This window comes from Phascolarctos cinereus, unplaced genomic scaffold, assembly GCF_003287225.1.
Source record: "Phascolarctos cinereus isolate Bilbo 61053 unplaced genomic scaffold, phaCin_HiC Scaffold_2;HRSCAF=192, whole genome shotgun sequence".
In the NCBI taxonomy this organism is placed as follows: domain Eukaryota; kingdom Metazoa; phylum Chordata; class Mammalia; order Diprotodontia; family Phascolarctidae; genus Phascolarctos; species Phascolarctos cinereus.
This window is the reverse complement of record NW_027555625.1, coordinates 326,195,406-326,217,170: the sequence shown is the minus strand read 5'-3', so window position 1 is coordinate 326,217,170 and position 21,765 is coordinate 326,195,406. Positions and strand designations below refer to the sequence as shown.

General features: G+C 37.6%; 1 protein-coding gene across 1 annotated transcript in view; it reads right to left on the bottom strand.

Annotated features, from left to right (window-relative positions):
• UQCC1 (ubiquinol-cytochrome c reductase complex assembly factor 1) overlaps nt 1-21,765 on the bottom strand; it is a 129,602-nt gene that overhangs the window by 96,278 nt on the left and 11,559 nt on the right. The window contains 1 exon segment of the mRNA XM_020998682.2: nt 6,458-6,562. Within this exon segment, the coding sequence (XP_020854341.1) occupies nt 6,458-6,562 (105 nt within the window).

Below are 21,765 nucleotides of genomic sequence, written 5' to 3'. Positions count from 1 at the left end.
ACTTAGTTTTTACGTTCATATATGTACATTTATTTATTTTTCCTTCTAACCTTCCACTACCACACAATGTTTCTATCTCAACCCTTAAAGGAAAGCATTCATCTTTAAATGTCTTTGATACACCCAAATCTGGAACCACTGAGCATATTCACAGAAATGTCATACAGCTAATACAGAAGACAACTGAAAGAGAAGAGACATAGAGGCAAAGTAAAACAGGACAGATACAGTGCTTGAAGGTGTCTTGACAATTTAGGAGGAAAAGTGGATAGTCAGGAATTTTATTAACTGGAGCCAAACTTAAAAATGAGAGTGCTTCTCTTCACATATTCACCCAAAATCCAAATGTAAGAATAAATCTATTGCTAAATCATATCATAAAAGAGATTATTAATCAATAAGTATTTGCTGAGCATGAACTATGTGCACAGCACTTTGCTAGGCCCTCTGAGCAATACTAAGAAAGTATAAAAGACAGTCTGTCCTCAAAGAGCTATTCAGATGGTGATGAAACTCAAAAAAGTGGAAATATAATATAGTAGACAATAAGCTCTTTGAGTTCAGGACCTATGTCATGTTTCATATCTGTATTCCAGGTACTTAATACATAGTTAGTTACTTAATAAATTTCTGCTGAATTTATAACATCTCATGAACCACTGACTCACTACAATGTTGGTTTGAATCAAATAAGAAGAAATTTAATAGGGATATAAACGGGCAGTTTTCAGAAGAAGAAATCAAAGCTATCTACAGCTATATGAAAAAATACTCTAAATTATTAGTGATTAGAGAAAGGAAAATTAAAACAGCTCTACTACTTTAGACCTATCAGAAATGATAAATGTTGGAACAGTTGGGGAAAAATAGGAACACTAACAAACTGATGGTAGAGTTCTGAACTAGTTCACCCATTCTGGAGAATAATTTGGAACTATGCTCTAAAACTGTATGTTTCCTTTGACCCAGCAATACCACTACTAGGTCTGTAATCCAAAGAGATCAAAGAAAAAGGAAAAGAACCTATATGTACAAAAATATTTACAGCAGCTCTTTTTGTGGTAACAAAGAATTGGAGATTTTGAGGGGATGTGCATCACCTGGGGAATGTTTGAACAAGTTGGGATGTATGATTGTGATGGAATACTACTGTGCTCTGGGAAATGACAAGAGAGGTGGTTTCAGAAAAAACAACAACAACAACAACATGGAAAGACCTAAATGAACTGATGCAAAGTGAAGTGAGAAGAACTAGGAGATCACTGTTCACAGTAACAGCAATGTTATAATGACAATCAACTGTCAAAAATTTGGCTACTCTGATCAATACAATGATACAAGAGGAATCATGAGGAAAAAAATGTTATCCACCTCCAGAGAGAGAACTGACAAACTGATCACAAATTGAAGTATAATTTCCACACTTTTTTTTATTTTTGCAATGTTTTGCATGATTTCACAAGTATAATTGATATCATTTTGCTACTTTCTCAGTGTGTGAGGAAGGGTGAGAAGGAAAGAGGAAAGAATCTGAAACTCAAAATTTAAAAAGGAAAGAATGTTAAAATAAATTTAAAAATAAAAACCAGGAATAAAAGTAAAGTCATACATTTGAGTTCAGAAATCAACCTTAAAAGTACAACGGGGGGGGGGCAGCTAGGTGGTGCAATGGACAGAACACGAGCCCTGAAATCTGGAGGACCTGAGTTCAAATCCGGCCTCAGACCAAATACCTGACATTTACTAGCTGTGCGACCCTGGGCAAGTCACTTAACCCCCAACTGCCTTTAAAAAAAAAAAAGTACAACCTGGGGGAGATGTGAGGAGACACCACCATAGGTTACAGTAAGACAAGTATACTCTGCCTTTGTCAGACCACATCCAGAGCAGGGCTCCTTAAACTTTTTCCATTCACAACCCCTTTTCGCCCAAAAAATTTTTATACAACCCTGGGTATATAAGTATACAAAATAAGCATACAAATCAAACATTTACTGATAAATCATAAAGAAATTTATTTTAAAACAATTCTTTGGTACATATATAATTTTGCTATTTATTAAAGTTGAAAGCAAATTTGCATACTAATGAGATGGATGTGCTTGTTTATCTTTACATAAAGAATTAAATATTGGTGGAATATTTGATCCTGTAGGACGTGGAGCATCTTCAAAGTTTTCCAGAGTTGACTGATATTTTGATTTTATAATCATCAATGCTAGGAATGCCACTCCACATAAATATGTAGTACAAAATAGCAGAAGTATGTTTAGGGCCATTTCAGAAATTGTTGGAAATTCTGTCCTAATCTCAAGCCAAAGTTCATTTAACAATTTTGTATGTACAGTAAAAACACTGCAATTCATAACATACAATAGTCTTGAATCTGAGCTGAGGCGTTTCTGGCAGCATTCATTGGCACTGTGTAGCATGACGGCACATGCAGTGCAAAGCATGCATGTTATGTGCTCAGAACCAAGGCTGGAGTGAAGTCACATGGTGCAACACGGGCAAGAGCTGCCAGAAACATCTGAGATTCATGACGTATTTGATTTTGAATTAATTTCTGGTAACTGCACATTCAAAAACCTTTTACTGTTGCCAAATTTTTCACAACCCCCACATTTAGTTACTCAACCCCATATGGGGTCACGACCCACAGTTTAAGAAAGCACTGATCTAAACCACCAGGTTCAATTGTAGGTGATCGCTTATTCCAGTCTCATTTATCAGCTTATCCTCCATATTACATTCCTTGACTGTGGGTTTAAAGAAAGGCTCTATCCTAATACCTCTTCTCTTCTCTCTCTATACACTCTAATGTGGTGACCTCATCAGCTCCAGTGGTTTAACTGTCAGCCCTATGCAGATGACTTAGAGATCTACACATCTAGTCTCTGCTCTAAGAATCAGTCTTATATCACTGGTGGACTATCGGACATTTCAAACTGGATGTTCCCCCAAAAACAAACTGCATGTCCCAGAAAATCTAAAAGAGATTAACATGTCTCAAAGAGAACTTCCCCCCAAAAGCCAAACCTATCTTCCAATTTCCCCTATTTCTGTCAAGGACACCACCACCTTTCTCAGTTACCATGGTACAAAACCCCAGTGTTATCCTCAATTCCTCACTTTCACTCACACTCACACCAATCAGTTGCCAAATCTTGTCATTTCTCTCAATAGCATCTTATATCAGAATCCTCGCTACTCAAGTCACCAGTCTCGTTTAGGATCTCAACCACCTCTTACCTGGACTATTTCAATAATCTCCTAATTGGTCTCCCCACCTCATGTCTCTCCCCTTCTCCAATTCATTCTCCACACAGCTGTCAAAGTGATTTTTTTAAACATTTATTAATTTACTTATTTTTAGTTTTCAACATTCACTTCCACAAGATTTTGAGTTCCAAATTTTCTTCCCATCTCGCTCCTCCCCCCACCCCAAGACAGCGGGAATTCTGAATACCCCTTCCCCTAATCTGCCCTCTCTTCTATCACACCTCCTTCTCTTATTCCTTTCTCCTTCTACTTTCCTGTAGGACAGGATGGCAAAGTGATTTTCTTTAAGTACAAATCTCTTCATATAACTCTGCTATTCAAACTCCAGTGGCTCCCTATTGCTTCTAGGAGAAAATATAAATTCCTCTGCATGACTGATGAAGCCCATCACAATTTGGTCATTATCTACCTTTTCAGTCTCATTACATTATTTCCACACAGCACTTAGCAAACTGGTACATGAAACATAGTAGGCATTTATTAATACTTGTTGACTTAACTACATTCTCTGGTTAAGCCAAACTGTCCTCCTTGCTGTTCTTCATATATGGGACTCAATGCTTTTTAATTGACCATCTCTCATGCCTACAACGTACTCTCTCCTTAACTCTCCCTCACGGAATTTCTTACTTCCTTCAAAATCTGGCTAAAGTGTCAGCTTCTCCACAAAGCTTTTTTCTGATCTCCCTAAGTGCTGGGGTCCTCCCTCCCAAAACTACCTTGTAGTTTCTTTTTATGTGTACACAAGATGTTCTCCCTAATAGAATTTAAGCTTCTTGTGATCAAGGAATGTTTTACTTTTGTCTTTGAATCCCCAGCACCTGATACAGTGCCTGACTGCCTGCCTGCCACAGAATAAGAGCCCTTAATAAATACTTGTTGACTGACTGAACTAGGACCAGTTGGGGGAAGTTGTAAGGCAAATTTAGGCTTAATGTAGGGGAAAAATCCTAACATTTAATAGCCTTCCTAAAATGGAGTGGGCTATCTCCCAGAGGAAGTGGGTTTCCCCCCTCACTAGAGTTCTTCACATAAAAGCTGCTGCATCATCATCACCATCTAATCACAGATATTTATACATTGCTTTAAAGTTTGAAAAGCACTTTATATAGACTCCTTCTAAATGTGCGACTGTGACAGTGGGTTCAATAGAAATTCAGTGAAATGAGAGCAGTGTACATGAGTCTCTAGGGAACTGATGAAGCAGGCCTTGATGGAAAGATAAGCTTTGGATACATAGAAGAGAAAGGGAAAAGAACAGTATCTGTTATCAAACAACTGGCAAGAGTAGCAAGGAGTAGGTTAATCGGCAGAACCCGAGTTCATTCGAGTTACTATCTTCCTACTCTGCTTCTGATGTCTCACCACTGTCTACACACACACACATTATATGTCTTTTGTTTGTTTGTTTATAGAGGTAGTATGATGTGGTGGGGAGAGATATGGACCTGGAGGTCAGAAAAACTGAGCTCCAGCTCCAAAACTTATTCCAAAAAATTCTTATGATCCTGGGCAAGTCACTTATACCCAGCAGGCCTCAATTTCTTCATTAGTTTGAGATGTCACCTTTAGTGAATACCTTGTGTAAACGTTAGAATTTTCAATGAATACACATAATCCTGATTTTTTTCTAACTGAACTTGACTGGTTTATGTAACTCCCACTGAGCTAACCTCCTCTACCAATGTAGATTAAGATGTACTCTGGAACACAAAAATCTTTTTTTTTTTAAGGCAATTGGGTCACACAGCTAATAAGTGTCAAGTGTTTGGTCTGAGGCAAGATTTGAACTCAGGTCCTCCTAACTTCAGGGCTGGTGCTCTATCCATTGCACCACCTAGCTGCCCAGGAACTTTAAAATCTTAAAGAGAATTGTTGGTGGTTGTGAAAGAAAAAGTGACTTGCCCAGGGTCACAAAGCCAAGGTGTCAGAGGCAGGACCTGAACCCAGGCCTTCCTAGCTCTAAGACTAGATGTCTACTACACAACATTACCACCACCTTGACTGCTAATTTCAATTAACAAAGAGGGAGAAGGTCCCAATTTATAGTTCGACTACAATAAGGGCAAAAAGGGCTTTGGAAGCTAGAGGCCAGGAAACTAACTCCCACTTAAACACATGCTTCTATTTGCCAGTTTCAAATTGACTTACAATCAGAACTTTGGAAAGATAACCCCTTCAACACCATCTTCATCATGACTCACTTTCAGGTGTGCAAAGTGCTTTCCTCACACAAACCCTGTGAGGTAAGTAATGCAGGGATTACTGGCATTTTACAGATGAATAAACTGAGGCACACAGGCTAACTGACTGGCCTATGCTGCAACAACCACTAAGTGTTGCTGGCAAGTGCACTCTCTGCAAGTGAAGAACGGGGGCAGTGTGGAACAAGGGAAGCACACTGGCTCTAGAGCCCAAGAGCCTGGGTTTAAATCCCACCTGACACTTAGTACCGGCGCAAAGCTGGGCAAATCACCTAACTTCCTTGGGCCTCAGTTTCCTTATCTGGAAGAAAGGACAGGACAGGAGAGGAAAGGCGAGGGGAGGGAAGGAAAAAAAACAGTCCAAAAAAGAGTAGAGTGGACAAAATGGCCTCTGTGGCCTCTCCACTTCTGGTTCTGTGAGTCTAAGATTGACTGCCTATATATGTAGCGGGACAGCGAATTACAATATGCCAGGACTTCATTGTAAATAAATACCCAGGGCTCATGGAAGAAAAGATTGTTTTACCCTCCATGGAAGGGAGCCTGCATCTTTAAACACTGCACTACACTAAATTTGGTTTTAGCTGGTTCTCATGTAGAATGAAGCACTTTTAGATTTCCTTGCCCTTTTAAAATCTTAGCTCCTAAGCAGCTGCATCAGTGAGATGAAGCAGAAAAGTAGATTCTCAACTGAATATCTGGAAGGAATTCCTAATAATAAAAGTCATCAGACTGTAGCCCGGTCTCTCGAGCTGGGTGATGGAAGATCCAGGGCTGGGGTATTTATTAGCAGCACCACCCAAGACACCACACTATAGGAAAGAGTCCTGGGCTGGCTGGCATCAGAGAAGTCTAAAAGGGGCCCCATGAGGTATTCACATCACAGGATTTGGTTGACTAATCTATAAATACATGACATTTGGACACAAACACTAAGGTTTGCATACCAACAGGAGAACAACAAATCTTACCTGGAAAATGCCAAAGGATGTCTGGAGCCACTGTCTTTGGGAAAGAAATAAGGGTGTCAATTGGCTGCATGCTGTTACCCACTGAGTGATACCAGGTTGGCCCTTCTAGAAGAAAAGAAAAAGAGTTTTCCAAGATTCTGTATAATGTAGGAGCAAAACAACCAAACGAACCAAGTAAGGATCATTTCAAATTGAGGCCAAAAAGCTCACTTCCCAACATTCATCTCTCTGGTGATAAGGTACCTATTATCCTTGGAACAACTAGAAGAAACCAAAGGAAGTTTATCAATAAAAGAAGCAGTAGGAAGGGAAATAAAACAGCCAAACAACAATAATAACTCAAATTTGTATAGAACTTCAGTTACAAAGCACGTGAGACACAAACATTATTTCGAGTAATCCTCACAACAACTCTGTGATGCAGCCAGCATAAATATTATAATAAACAAGACATGGAAAATGGACATTTCAATACCATCTGTTTATCTCAAAGTTAATCATCAGAAGTATTTCAAAGGTAATTTATTTAGTTAATGTAAATTGCTACCAGCCACAAATGGAACAGAGCTACAGATAACCTACATTTATTGAGAGCCCATTAAGAATAACAAAAAATTTACACCAGAACAAAAAGTGGATGTTGGGGGTGGAGGTTAAAGAGCACCAAATCCCTTATCTTACAAATGAGGATACCCAGGAAATGATATGACTTCCCCAAGATTATACCAGGACATAGTGGCAGAGCCAGGAACAGAATATGAAGTCCTGATTCATATGGGAAAACACGGGCAAAAGGGAAAGAATGTGAAAGGTCACAGACAACACTATTACCAAAAAGCAAATAGGAAGATAACAATTACCAAACCACATGTCTGTTTTTTCACTATTTAAATTTATGACAAATTTGTGATTTACAACTGAACTATGATAAGAGAAAAGAAATGAGGCAATAGTCTACTGTTTAGAGTCTCTGCATTTTACACATGCAGATTTTGGAATGACAAATAATAATTCAATGATGACCGCATTAATATAAAGGATGTAAGCCACACACAGAGTCTGACTCAATGAAAATGTGGTTTGCCTTCTGGGGCAGTGTCACCATTCACAATGAAAAAATAATAACTTTTACTTTCAACATTTTTATTATCTTCCATATATGAGAGACAGGGTTGTATAGTGGAATCAGAACATTCAAGAGAGTACAGGTCTTATCAGTGTCATTTAACAGCTCTGTGACCATGAGTATTTTTGCTTAATCTCTCTGAATCAAATCTCAGTTTTCTCATCTGTAAAATTCAGAGATTAAAACTTCTACTAAAAATTTCAATAGGATTGTTGTGAGGAAAACTCTTTATAAATTATAAAGTGCTATGTAAATTAAAAAAAATAAGAAGGAATGTAATTTCAGTTGGTATATAATCACTTTAAGTCCCTATATCACATGTTTTGTATGATACTGACTAAAGTTTAATGATTCCCATGCCTATGACAAAATAGAATTTGGTCTACTGCATTCATGGACATGTCATATAAACAAATTTCAACCCACAAACGCAAAAATAACCCACCAAACTTGGGTTGATTAACACAATAATCTTCATGTTCTAGAAAAAAGAAACCTGGAATTAAAAGTTGAGGGGAAGCCCATCAATTGGGGAATGGCTGAACAAGTTGTGCTATGTGATTATGATGGTACGAATACTACAGTACTACAAGAAATGATAAGCAGGACGCTCTCAGAAAAACTTGAAAAGACTTGCATGAGCCGATGCAAAGTAAATGCGCTGTGTAGAAAGTAACAGCAATACTGTAAAATGATCAGAAGTGAATGACCTAGCTATTCTCAGCAATACAATGATCCAAGGCAACTTTTAAGGATTTATGATGAAAAATGCTATCCATCCCCAGAGAAAGAACTGATGGTGTCTGAATATATTTTTTACTTTTTTTTTCTTGAAGGTTTTTTTTTTGTCTATGTTTTCTTTCATAACATGACTATTAGGGATATGTTTTACAAGACTACACTCGTATAAACTATATTGAACTGCTTGCCTTCTTAATGGAGGGGGTGGGGGCGGGAAAGGAAAGAATTTGGAACTCAAAGGTTTTTTTTTTAATATTTTCTCATTAGTTGTGTTGTAAAGAAGAATTAGAACCAATAGGAGGAACCACAACAAAGAAGAAACAAAACAAAACAGAAGAAAAAAAAGAACAAATAGTATGCCTCAATCAATCTGTATTCAAACTATATTGTTTCTCTGGATGTGGAGAGCATTTTCCATCATGAGACTTTTGGAGATGTCTTAGGTCCTTGTATTGCTGAGAAGAGCTAAGTCTGTCAAAGTTAGTCATCACACAACGTGGCAAGTAATAGTATTTCACTGCATTCATATACCACAACTTGTTCAGTCATTCCCCAGTTGATGGGCGTCTCCCCAATTTCCAATTCTTTGCCACCACAGAAAGAGCTGCTATAAATATTTTTGTACGTGTGGGGTTTTTTTCCCATTTTTATGATCTCTTTGGGATACAGCCCTATTAGTGGTATTGCTGTATTAAAGGGTATGCACATTTTTATAGCTCTTTGGGCATAGTTCCAAATTGCTCTCAAAAATGGCTGGATCAGTTCACAACTCCACCAACAATGCACTAATGTGGAATTGAAAGTTTTAAAAATGAATGTTAAAAATTGTTTTTATATGTAACTGGGGAAAAATAAAATACTAAATAAAAGAAAAAAAAAGAAAATTGGGAAGCAGGATATTTTAGCAATTTTTATTGTTCTCCTAGAGTTTTAAAAATTCTTTCACCTTCTTCCCCCCCCCCAAAAAAAAAGCCCCAACAGTACAAAAATCAAAGGTTTTGTTTTTTTAACTTCATGGGGGGAAAATTTTTTTTTAATCAATGAAGAAACAAAAAATTATAATGCAGGTAAGTACTCAACTGCTTCAACATAATTACAAAAGGTACCAAATGAAATCACAATTGCTGGGGGATTTTCTATTTCCATGCTAATAAAAAAAATTAAGCTTCTCTTAAAATTTTAAGAGAAATGGGAGGCGGAGCCAAGATGGCAAAGTGAAAGCAGTGACTTGCTTGAGCTCTCCCCCTAACCCTTTCAAATACCTATAAAAAATGGCTCTAAGCAAATTCTAAAGCAGAAGAACCCACAAAAAGACAGAGTGAAGCAAATTTCCAGCCCAAAACAACCTGAATGGTTAATCAGAAAGGTATATCATACCAGGCAGGTAGAGGAGCACAGTTCAGCATGGGTGTGCACACCACAGTGAGCCTGGAGCAGGCCTCAGAGGACTGAATCACGGGCAGCTATGGCGGTTTCCAGATTCCCCACCCAAGAATGCCAAAGACAACTTAGAAGGTCAGTGGGAAAAGTCTGTTTCTGCAGTGAGAGAGAAGCTAGGTCTCAAAGCCAGTTCCAGAGCTCAGAGTCTGGGCGCTGGGGCGGTGGCTGCATCCTGAGCTTCCGGCCCACAGACCGAGCAGGAATCAAGTGGCTGATCACAGGGGGACTTCAGGGAACGCTTTTCCAGTGCCAAGGCAATGCTTAGATCTCGGTCACAGTTCTGGGGCTGCAATCCTTGGGCAAAGAGGAGTGCTGGTGTGGTGGAGCTTGTACTGGCTGTGAAAAGGAAACCCTCCTCATAGTTCCAGAAGAGAAAGGAATGCTTGTGGTCACTCATAGACCACAGCACAGGCCAGGAAAGGAGTAAACACCTCACCCTTGATCATACCACCTCGGAAGAACTGAAAATTTACAGGTCCCTACAAGTATCTCTGAAAACAGCTGTACAAACCCCCCGAAGCTTGGGACAGTACATTCTCCACATTGGAAGCAGACTCTTACCTTAACAAAGAGTTTAAAACTCAGGTAATTGGCTGGGATCATGAGCAAGCAGCACAAAAAGAGTCAGACTATATTATCTTACTTTGGCAACAAAGAAGATCAAAATATACAACCAGAAAAAGACAACAAAGTCACAGCTCCTACATGCAAAGCCTCCAAGAAAAATATGAATCAGTCCCAGGCCTTGGAAGAGCTCAAAAGGGATTTTGAGAAGCAAGTAAGAGAAGAAGAAAAACTGGGAAGAGAAATGAGAGTGATGCAAGAAAATCATGAAAAACAAGTCAACAGCTTGCTAAAGGAGACTCAAAAAAATACTGAAGAAAATAACACCTTAAAAAATAGCCTAACCCAAATGACAAAAGAGGTCCAAAAAGCCAATGAGGAGAAGAATGCCCTAAAAAGCAAAACTGCCCAAATGGAAAAGGAAGTCCAAAAGACTACTGAAGAAAATACTTCCTTAAAAATTAGAATAGAGCCCACCCCTCCTAAAAAGGGGTGGAGCCCGCTTCTGGCCAGAAATGTCTAAATCCTCTGGACTTTCTCTGTAATAAACTTTCTTGATACTAAATTTTTGGTGTCAAGCATATTTCTAATGATTTGGCGCCCAATGTGGTGCTCAATCTAGACTTTGGAAGGGACAAGATAAGACATCCCAGGAAGAGCGCTCCCGCTGTATTTCAGTGGTCTCGGTGAGTTGAGCCTTTCCCAACTGAACTCCTGATCTTGGAAGTCCAGGGGATTGGGGAAGCTGCCAGCAGACCACGAGAGCCAATATATTGGGCAAAGGAGTTTTGTGAGATGGAATTCTTCCTGATTAAGTGGCCCATTGCAGACACCTCTGGACTAAAGAAATCAGATCAATCTTGTAGGAGAGTGGATACAAGAAGGAAGATCTCTGCAGGAGAGTCCGCTGGACACTGTTTGAACAGCACTTAGACAAGAAGGCTTTACCAGATGATGTCCGGAGTGTCAGATAGCAGTATGAGAAGAGACTTCTGAAGCTTTAAATGGACAATTTATCATTACTTTTGGGTCTCTGTATCTGTACTTAATAAGGGGACTGCCCTTTTTTTAATTTGTCAATGCGTCGGTCAACTCTTCCCCTCCTTCTCTCATATTGTTTTAAGTCCTCAAAATCCCTTGATGAAATGTTGCCCAGCAGCACAGTCCCAGGTAGAACCACCACTAAGGCATTGCAAGGTTTAACCACTTTAGCTGAGGAGTTGGCAGAGAACTCTGGTACAGATAACTGATTAAAGTGATGGTTAGAATCCTAGTTTGGCAAATGGAAGGGAATAGCAGCATCCATCATCACCTCTCTAATCGTAGCTGCGGAAGTTTTAACTGCAGTAGGGTGTTGCATCATCCCTTTTATCAGAGGGCTAGTGCAAAAAAAAATTAATAGAAACAGCACTAACAAAAAGTACCCCAATAGGACTGGCTATGGGAATTCTGGTAACAGGATCAAGTGGAGTTAGGATGATGATTGAGAGAATTAATGATCATTCCTCTCTTTCTGATGAAGAATTTGAACTAATGTTAAAACGCTTTGAGGAAAGACAACAGGAACAAAAAGTGTGGAAACATAATCCTTATTGAGAAAAAGAGGAAGGAATTGTGAGAGTCAGGTAAAGGTTAAATTTCCACAGAGAAAGAGAATAATGCAGAGATTTAAAGAACAGCTCCAGGAAGTAGTACACTGTAGGTAGGCTCGGGCTTAGCCAATAAAAAGTAAGTTGATGGTTCCAAAAAGACCCCAAAATCAAGATAAGGGTCCAGCCAGCTCAGACCAGTTAGGGTCAACCTGAGGACACCTGAAAAATGTTAGTGCGCCTGCTTAATGAACTTCATTATTGTTATCTGACACACCCCACATAAAATTAGAGCCTCATTAACAAGTCATGGGATGTATGACCAAGGGAGGGGGAACACACTTGAGCATATCAAGGGGAAACATGTAAGGAAAGGTGTAACCTGGGAAGGGATGGACCAATCCAGACCTGGGAGGCTTTGTGCCAAATTTAACTGTATAAAAGTATTTGCACCTTAACACTCAGGGCCCACCCCTCCTAAAGAGGGGTGGAGCCTGCTTCTGGCCAGAAACATCTAAATCCTCTGGACTTTCTCTGTAATAAACTTTCTTGATACTAAAAATAAAAAAAATCAGAATAGAGTAATTGGAAGATAGCTACTTTATGAGAAATCAAGACACTGTAAAACAAATCCAAAATAATGAAAAAATAGAAGACAATGTGAAATATCTCACTGGAAAAACAACTGACCTGGAAAATAGATCCAGGAGAGAGAATTTAAAAATTATTGGACTATCTGAAAGCCATAATCAAAAAAAGAGCCTAGACATCATCTTTCAAGAAACTGTCAAGGAAAACTGCCCTGATATTTTAGAACCAGAGGGCAAAATAGAAATTGAAAGAATCCTCCAATCTCCTCCTGAAAGAGATCCCCAAAGGAAAACTCCTAGGAATATTGTAACCAAATTCCAGAGTTCCCAGGTCAAGGAGAAAATATTACAAGCTGCCAGAAAGAAACACTTTAAGTACTGTGGAAACACAATCAGGATAACACAAGATTTAGCAGCAGGGCATAGAACATAATATTCCAGAAGGCAAAGGAGATAGGATTACAGCCAAGAATCACCTACCCAGCAAAACTGAGTATAATGCTTCAGGGGAAAAAATGGTCATTCAGTGAAATAGAGGACTTTCAAGCATTCCTGATGAAAAGACCAGAGATGAATAGAAAATCTGACTTTCAAATACAAGACTCAAGTGGAACATGAAGAGGTAAACAGGAAAGAGAAATCATAAGAGATTTATTAAGGTTGAACTGTTTATATTCCTGCATAGAAAGATATTTATAACTCATGAGACCTTTGTCAGTATTAGGGTTGTTGGAGGGGGAAAAATTATATGTATGTATGTATGTATGTAGATAGATAGATAGATAGATAGATAGATAGAGAGAGAGAGAGAGAGAGAGAGAGCACAGGGTGAGTTGAAGATTAAGGGATCATATCTAGAGAATAAAATTAAAGGATGAGAGAGGATTATACTAGACGAAGAAAGGGAGAGCTAGAGGGGGGTAAATTATCTCACAAAAAAAAACAGAAAAGAAAAGGCTCTTACAGTGGAGGGGAAACAGGGGAAGGTGAGAGAGAATGAGTGAATCTTATTCTCATAGGATTTAGCTTAAGGAGGGAATAACATACACATTCAATTGGGTATAAAAATCTGTCTTACCCTACAGGAAAATAGAGGAGTAAGGGGACAAGAGAGCAAGGAGATGACAGAGAGGAGGGCAGACTGGGAAAGGGGGTAATCAGAAGCAAATACTTCTGAGGAGGGACAGGGTCAAAAGAAAGAATAGCATAAACGGGGGGGCAGAATAGGATTAAGGGAAATAAGACTTAGTTTTTCACAACATGTCTATTATGGAAGTGTTTTGCATAACTGCATATGTATAACCTATATTGAGTTGCTTGCCTTTTCAATGAGGGTGGGTGGGGAGGGAGGAAGGGAGAAAATTTGGAACCCAAAGTTTTAAAAACACGTCTAAAAAAATGTTTTCACACACAACTGGGAAATAAGAAATACAGGAAATGGGGTACAGAAGTCTATCCTGCCCTACAGGAAAACAGAAGGGGAAAGAGATAAGAGAAGGGGGGGGGAATAGAAGAGAGGGCAAACTAGGGGAAGGGCTATTCAGAATGCATGACATCTTGGGGTGGGGGAGGGGTGAGATGGGGTGAAAATTTGGAACTTAAAATCTTGTGGAAGTAAATGTTGAAAACTAAAAATAAATAAATTTATATTAAAAAAAAGAAAAAAATTTTAAGAGAAATGACTTTAACTTGATTAATAAATACATCCTGTTCTCTTAATTTATGGAATAGTGTTTTAATAGGAATACTGTTTTAATTTCCAGGTCAATCCTATAACAGGTACCATTTTCTTACTTTTATTGTAACTGTTATTAACCCAAACAACAAAATTCCTCTATCTTAGATAATTAGCTATTTAGGTTCCTGGTTTCAAATGGAACAGACTTTTATAAAAAATTAGAAAATTCACACTTGAACTTCACTCTCATATGAACTGGTTCAAAGAGAGAAGAATTACATACATATTCAGTTCTGTACAGAAACATAATTTACCCAATAGGGAAATAAGAATGGAAGGGCTAAAAAGAAGGGAGAGGGAAAGAACAGAAGCAGTGGTTAGGAGGAAAACAGACTTCTGAGGAAAGACAGGATAGAAAGAGAGAAGCAGAAACAGAAGAAAAATGGATGGACTAGGGCTATATCCCAAAGAGATCATACAAACAGGAAAAAGACCCACATGTACAAAAATATCTATAACAGCTCTTTTTGTGGTAGCAAAAATTGGAAATTGAGAGGGGAATGGCTGAACAAGTTGTGGTATATGAATGTAATGGAATACTACTGTGCTATAAGAAATGATGCACAGGCTGACTTCAGAAAAACCTAGAAAGACTTATATGGTCTGATGCTGAGTGAAATGAGCAGAACCAAGAGAATATCGTACACAGTAACAGCCATGTTGTGCGATGACTAATATTGATAAACTTAACCCTTCCCAGCAATACAAGGATCTAAGATATCTCCAAAGGCCTCATGATGGAAAATGCTATCCACATCCAAAGAAAGAACTATGGAGTTTGAATGCAGATCGAAGCATAGTATTTGCTACTTTTTTTTCTTCTGTTTTGTTTTGTTTTCTCTTTCTGGTGGTTCCTCCTATTGGTTCTAATTCTTACTTACAACATCACTAACGTAAAAATATGTTTAATAGGAAAGTATATGTACAGCCTATATCAGATTGTGCGCCATCTTGGGGAGAGTGGTGGAGAGGAAAGGGAAGAAAGATTTAAAACTCAAAAGCTTTTGGAAGTGATTGTTGATAAACCAAAATAAATTAATAAAAAAAAAATGGGATGGAGGAACAGACAGTTAGCAAGCATAATTACAACTGTGAACGGGATGAACTCACTCATAAAACAGAAGTGGACAGCATAATGGATTAGAAACCAGAATCCAACAACACGTTCTTTACAAGAGACACATTTGACACACAAAGACACACACAGATTTAAAACAAAGGGCTGGAGCAGAATCCAATATGCTTCAGCTGAGCTTAAAAAAAAAGGGGGAGGAAAAGCAATCATGAAATCAGGCAAAGCAAAAGCAAAACTAGACCTAATTAAAAGGGATGATCATGGAAACTACATTTTACTAAAATGTACCAATAGACAATGAACTAGTCTCACAAAATTTTACAGCAAGTTTCTCTGATAAAGGCCTCATTTCTCTAATATGTACCGAGTATAGAGCTGAGTCAAATTTATAAAAATGAGAACCATTCCCCAATTGATAAATGGCCAAAGGATATAAACAGGCAGTTTTCAGAAGAAGAAATCAAAGTCATCTATAGTCATATAAAAAAATACTCTAAATTACTATTGATTAGAGAAAGGCAAATTAAAACAACTCTGAAGTACCAGCTCACACCAATGAGAAATGACAAATGCTGGAGGGGATGAGGGAAAAATAGGCGCATTAATGAACTGTTGCTAGAATAATGAACTGGTCCAACCATTCTGGAGAACAATTTGGAAGTAGGCCCAAAGACCTTTAAAACTGTGTATACTCTTTGACCCAGCAAGACCACTACTAAATCTGTACCCCAAAGAGAGCTAAAAAACAGGAAAAGGTTCTATACGTTAAAAAAATATTTACAGAAGCTCTTTCTATGGTGGCAAAGAAGTGAAAATTTTGAGGGGATACTCATCACTTGGAGAATGGCTGAACAAGTTGTGGCATATGTTTATGACAGAATACTATTGTGCTGTGGGAAATGACAATTTGTCGGGGGTTGGTTTCAAAAAAAACATAGCAAGGCCTATATGAAATGATGCAAAGTGAAGTAAGAAGAACCAAAAGATCATTGTGCACGATAAGGGCAGTGTTGTAATGATGACCAACTATGAAAGACTTGGCTATTCTAATCAAAACAACAATCTAAGACAATTCCAAAGAACTCATGATGAAAAAGTGCTATCTACCTCCAGAGAGAGAACTGAGTGCAAATAGAAGTATAATTTTCTCACTTTCTTTATCTTTTTTGCTTTTTAAAAATATATGGTTACTATGAAAATATGTTTTGCATTATTTCACCTGTATAATGTTACCTATTTCACCTGCTTTTTCAGTGGGTGGGAATGGGAGGGAAGAAGAGATATTGGAACTCAAAATTCAGAATGAAAAGAATGCTTAAAAATGAATAAATAATATATTTTTAAAGAAAGTTAGAAAATTTACTTCATGATTACCATGCTCTCATACTTCCTTTTCCCTACTATTTTTCCATTTTGCTCATATTTTACCTACAATGTTCAAAAGAAACATTTTGTGGTTTAGTCAATATAAAACTCTAATGATGCTCACAGTTAATAACTGGTTTTATCATGATTTGACAAGCATGAATTATATTTAGTACTATATACTTTTGACTTGGAAGTTTAGTTCTTGTTGAAATACTTCCCTGAAAAGCATGGTTTTCCATTCTCCAAATGATAAATGGTTAAGAATATGAAATAAGTTTTCAGAGGAAGAAATCAAAGCTGTCAATAGTCATATGAAAAAATGCTCTAATTCACTAGTGATTATACAAATTATTTTATGCAAATTTAAACAATTCTGAGGTACCACCTCATACTGAGACTGGCTGATGTTGTTGTTGTTTTAGGCAACTGGGGCTAAGTGACTTGCCCAGGGTCACACAGCTAGTTAAGTGTCAAGTTTTGGTCTGAGGCCGAATTTGAACTGAGGTCGTCCTGATTCAGGGCTGGTGCTCTATCCACTGTGCCACCCAGCTGCCTCCAGATTGGCTAAGATGAAGGAAAATGACAACTGCTGGAGGGGCTAGGGGAAAATAGGTACAATAATGCACTCACTGTTGGAGCTGTGAACTAGTTCAACTATTCAGGAACACAATGTGGAACTATGACCAAAAAGCTACTAAACTTTTACCCAGCAAAATCCACTACTAGGTCTCTATACTAAACAGATCAAAGAAAGAGGAAAAAGATCCAATATACAAAAATACTTATAACAGGTCTTTTTGTGATACCAAAGAATTGGAAACTGAGGATATGTCCATGAATTGAGGAATGGCTAAACAAGCGGATGTGATAGAATACAACTGTGCTGTAAGAAATGACAAAGAGGATAATTTCAGAAAGACTTGGGAAAACTTGTATAAACTAATGCAAAGTGAAGTAAGCAAAACCAGGAGAATTTATACAATAACAATAATATAAAGATAATGAACTTTGAAAGACTTGGTAATTCTGATCCGTACAATAACTAATCACAACTCCAAAGAACTCATGATAAAACATGTTATAGAGAATTGATGGAATCAAGAGTACAAATTAAAACATCTTTTTCTTTCTCTTCCTTTCTTCTTTCTTTCTTTCTTTCTTTCTATGTGGCTAAAGTGGGAATCTGTTTTGCATAAGTATACTTATTTGTAATGGATTTTGTTTTTCTTGCCTTCTCAATAAGTGGGGGAGGGGAAAGGGAAGAGAGACTTCAAAACAGAAAATAAAACAAAACTGAATTTAAAAAGAAAAAGAAAAGCATGACTATCTCCACAGACTCTCTAAGGCTTATTAAACGATTCTCAAGCAATGGCCATCTCTTGCCAAAATAAACAGGCCTAATTCTGAGTTCATGGCCCTTGCTTAATTTTGTACCTATAAAATTCTAATTTGCCCAACTATCCCTTGTTTTCCTCAAAAAGTACACTGTGATCACAACTGAAGTACCATATTAAGTTATTTCTATCTTCTTTTCACTTGTTAGATTTTTTATATGTTACATAAAAGGAAAGTTGAATCTTGGGGATTTGTAAAAGTCCTCTAGATTCTTTATATTTGTATTCGGTTTTTCTCTTAATTTTAGAAAGCTTTCTTCAAAACTCCCTGGAAGAAGCAGCTAGATGGTGCAGTGGATGGAGTACCAGCCCAGGAGTCAGAAGGGCCTAAGTTCAAATCCAGCCTCAGGCATTTACTTACTAGCTATTTAACCCTGGGCAATTCACTTAACCCCAATTTCCTCTTTAAAAAACACAAAAACAGCCAGACTTCCTAGAATACGGTTGTCAGATTTTTCCCTCTTCTAAATTTTTGAGATGTTAAGTAATCCTCCTAGTCTCTAAGATATGATGCTATATTTAAATCTGCATCTTCATTCAAAAATTAAAACTTTTCTGAACTTTTCCCATTTGTTCTATTTTTTTCTTTAATTCAGTTTTTGCTATAGAAAATCTGTTATTGGTTACTTCCAATGATTTGGAGTGGTTTCCTTAATTACACTCTCCATTTTGGCATTTTGTTTTTCATTATTTCCTTCCAATCCTTTTTTTTTTTTGCTAGACAATGGGGTTAAGTGACTTGCCCAAGGTCACACAGCTAGTAAGTGTTAAGTGTCTGAGACCACATTTGAACTCAGATCCTCCTGACTCCAGGGCCAGAGCTCAATCCACTGCTGCCACCTATCTGCCCCCTTCCCCTTATCTTTTAAATCATCTTTTAGTTTTATCTTTAATTTCTCCTACAATCATTTACCTTTCTACAAATTATTTTATTTGCTCTTATATCATACTAGTACTATTTTTGCTTAACTTCTTCAACCCATATGAGAATATCTCTCAGAATCTTATGTTGAGTCTTTTTTCATCAGTGTCACTTTAAGTATTTTAGCTGTTTCAGTTGTTCCATGAGTTTTCATGGCACTAGCACAGATCTTCATTTTATAGTTTTCTTTGTTCTATTTTTAGTCCTATATCTTCCTTTTCAGTGTTTCTGGTATTGCTTTTTGAGGCATTTGTAAGATCTACCATCATAACTGGAAAATGTCATATGCTTATAAAATCCTATAAAATTCTATAAAATCCTTGTGAGCATGATCTATGCATGTATAAAGGATATCTTTGATAAAAACATGAGAAGAAAACAGGGATGTTTTCAGAGACTGTTTTCTATAAAACACTACACATTCAAAGTTACACAATTTACTGACAGCATAAAGACTAGAAGAACATTCTGTGCTTATCATTTACAAATAATAAAAATGACTGGATCTTAAAGGCTTTCACCTCCAACAAGATATTTTCCATGTATGTTCCTTGGTAAATTCTTTAGTAGATGTACCCAGAGTTCATAGAGTTTGTTCAATTAATTTCTGGAATATTAACATCAAGCAAGAATAACTTCAGTAGAGTTGAAGGATAAAATAAATCCACATAAATCATCAGTGTTTCTGTATATAACCAACAAAATTCAACAGGAAGAGGTAGAAAATCAAGTCAACAAACATTAAGTGCTCCCTTGTGCCAGGTACTATAATGAACTAGCGATGCAAAAAAGCATCCCTGCGATGCCCATCAACTGGGGAATGGCTGAACAAATTATGACATATGAATAGGATGGAAAACTGTTGTGCTAAAAGAAATGATAAAGGAAATGGTTTCAGAAAAACCTGTAAAACTTGTATGAACTGATACAGAGTGGAGTAAGCAGAACCAGGGGGATAATTTATGCAATAAGAACAATATTGTAAAGATAATGAACTCTGAAAGATTTGGCAACTCCAATCAACACAATGACCACCACGACACCAAGAACTCATAATGAAACAAACTATCTACCTCCTGATGGGCTCAGAGTAAAAACTGAAGCATATTTTCTTTTATTTCTTTCCTTCTTTCCTTCTTTTCTTGGACATGGCTAATGTCGAAATTTGTTTTGCATGATGTAATTATTTGTAACGGTTTTTGTTTTTCTTGCCTTCTCAATGGGTAGAGGGGAGGGAGGGAGGAGTATAAGAATTCAAAACTGAAAATAAAATAGAATTGGATTAGTAGCTAACAGTTATATAGTACTTTACAGTTTGCAAATCACTTTATATAGTCTCACTTAATATGCACAATCCTACAAGATAGATGATTATCATCCCTGTTTTACAGATCAGAAAGCGGAGGCCTAGAGAGGTTAAGTGACTTGCCAGGACTCACAGAGTCATTAAATGTCTGTGGTAGGTTTTGAACCTAGGTCTTTCTAACTCCAAGTCTAGCACTCTATACACTATTCCATAGTAATTCTTCATACCAACAGTGTCAAAAATTCATAGTGGTCAAGGAGGATAAAAACTAAAAAAAAAAAAGATCAATGGATTTGGTAGGAGGTCACTGATGACCTTTGAGAGAGCAGTTTCAATATGGCAATTAAGGGCACAGAAGCCAGCATGCAAAGCGCTGAAGGAGAACAGGAAGTGAGGAAGTGGGTGTATCAGGCGTGACAAAATTGTTTCAACAAGTTTAGGAGAATGAAGGGACAGGAGTTAAAAGGGAAAGAAGAGAAATTATGAGAATGTTCAGAAACAAATGGGAAGTAACTTGTAGTAAAGGAAATATGACTACTGGAGGTCCTAGAAGAGGCAAAAAACAAAAATGGAGGGATCAGCCTCAGTGAAGAGTAAGTTTACTTCTTATTCTGTGACCAGAAGAGTAGATGATTATGCTTAGAAATTCTAAAAAATGAAGGAGAAGAAATATGGGAGCCCACATGAGATGTTCCCTATCTTTTCGGTGTAGCAAGAGACTAGATTTACTGTCAGGGTGAAAGGAATAAAGAGTTTGAGATCTCTGCATCATGAAATGCAGTAGAGAGGGCTCAAGGAGGATGGTCAAGGAGCAGTAAATTCCTAGATTATATACCATCTACTGTAATGGGTAAAATCAGAGTGATGAATATTGTTTAACTTTCAAGAAACAACATCGTATAGTGCAGGTGTGGGGAACCTGTGGTCCTCAAGTGAGGCCCTTTGACTGAATCCAAACTTCACAGAACAAATCCCCTTGATAAAAGGATTTGTCCACTCTACTATAGGGGATAAAAGGCCAGCCTTGGAGTCAGGAAGACTGAGAGAGTCAAGCACTACCTCTGGCACACATTTGTTTTATAAACATGGGCAAGTCACAACTTTTCAATGCCCCAGGAAATTCTCAAAAAATAGTAAGTTACAGGCCATTTGGTCTACATCTGAGAAAATTTTCACACTGAAGAGTCCCCAAACCAATAAAATCAGAGGTCAGAACAAAACAACCACTACCAATATAGTATAAGAAATGATGTAGCAGAAAGAGCAATGGGTTTGAAGTAGGAAGTATATGAATCCAAACTCGTTACTTGCTAGTAGCGTGATATGGCACATTACCTAGAGACAGATAAGTAGCATGGTGGATAGAGTGTTGTTGACCTAGGAATCAGGAAAACATGAGTTCAAACCTTGACTGCGACACTGTCTGGGCACGTCACTTAACCTCTCTGCCTCAGT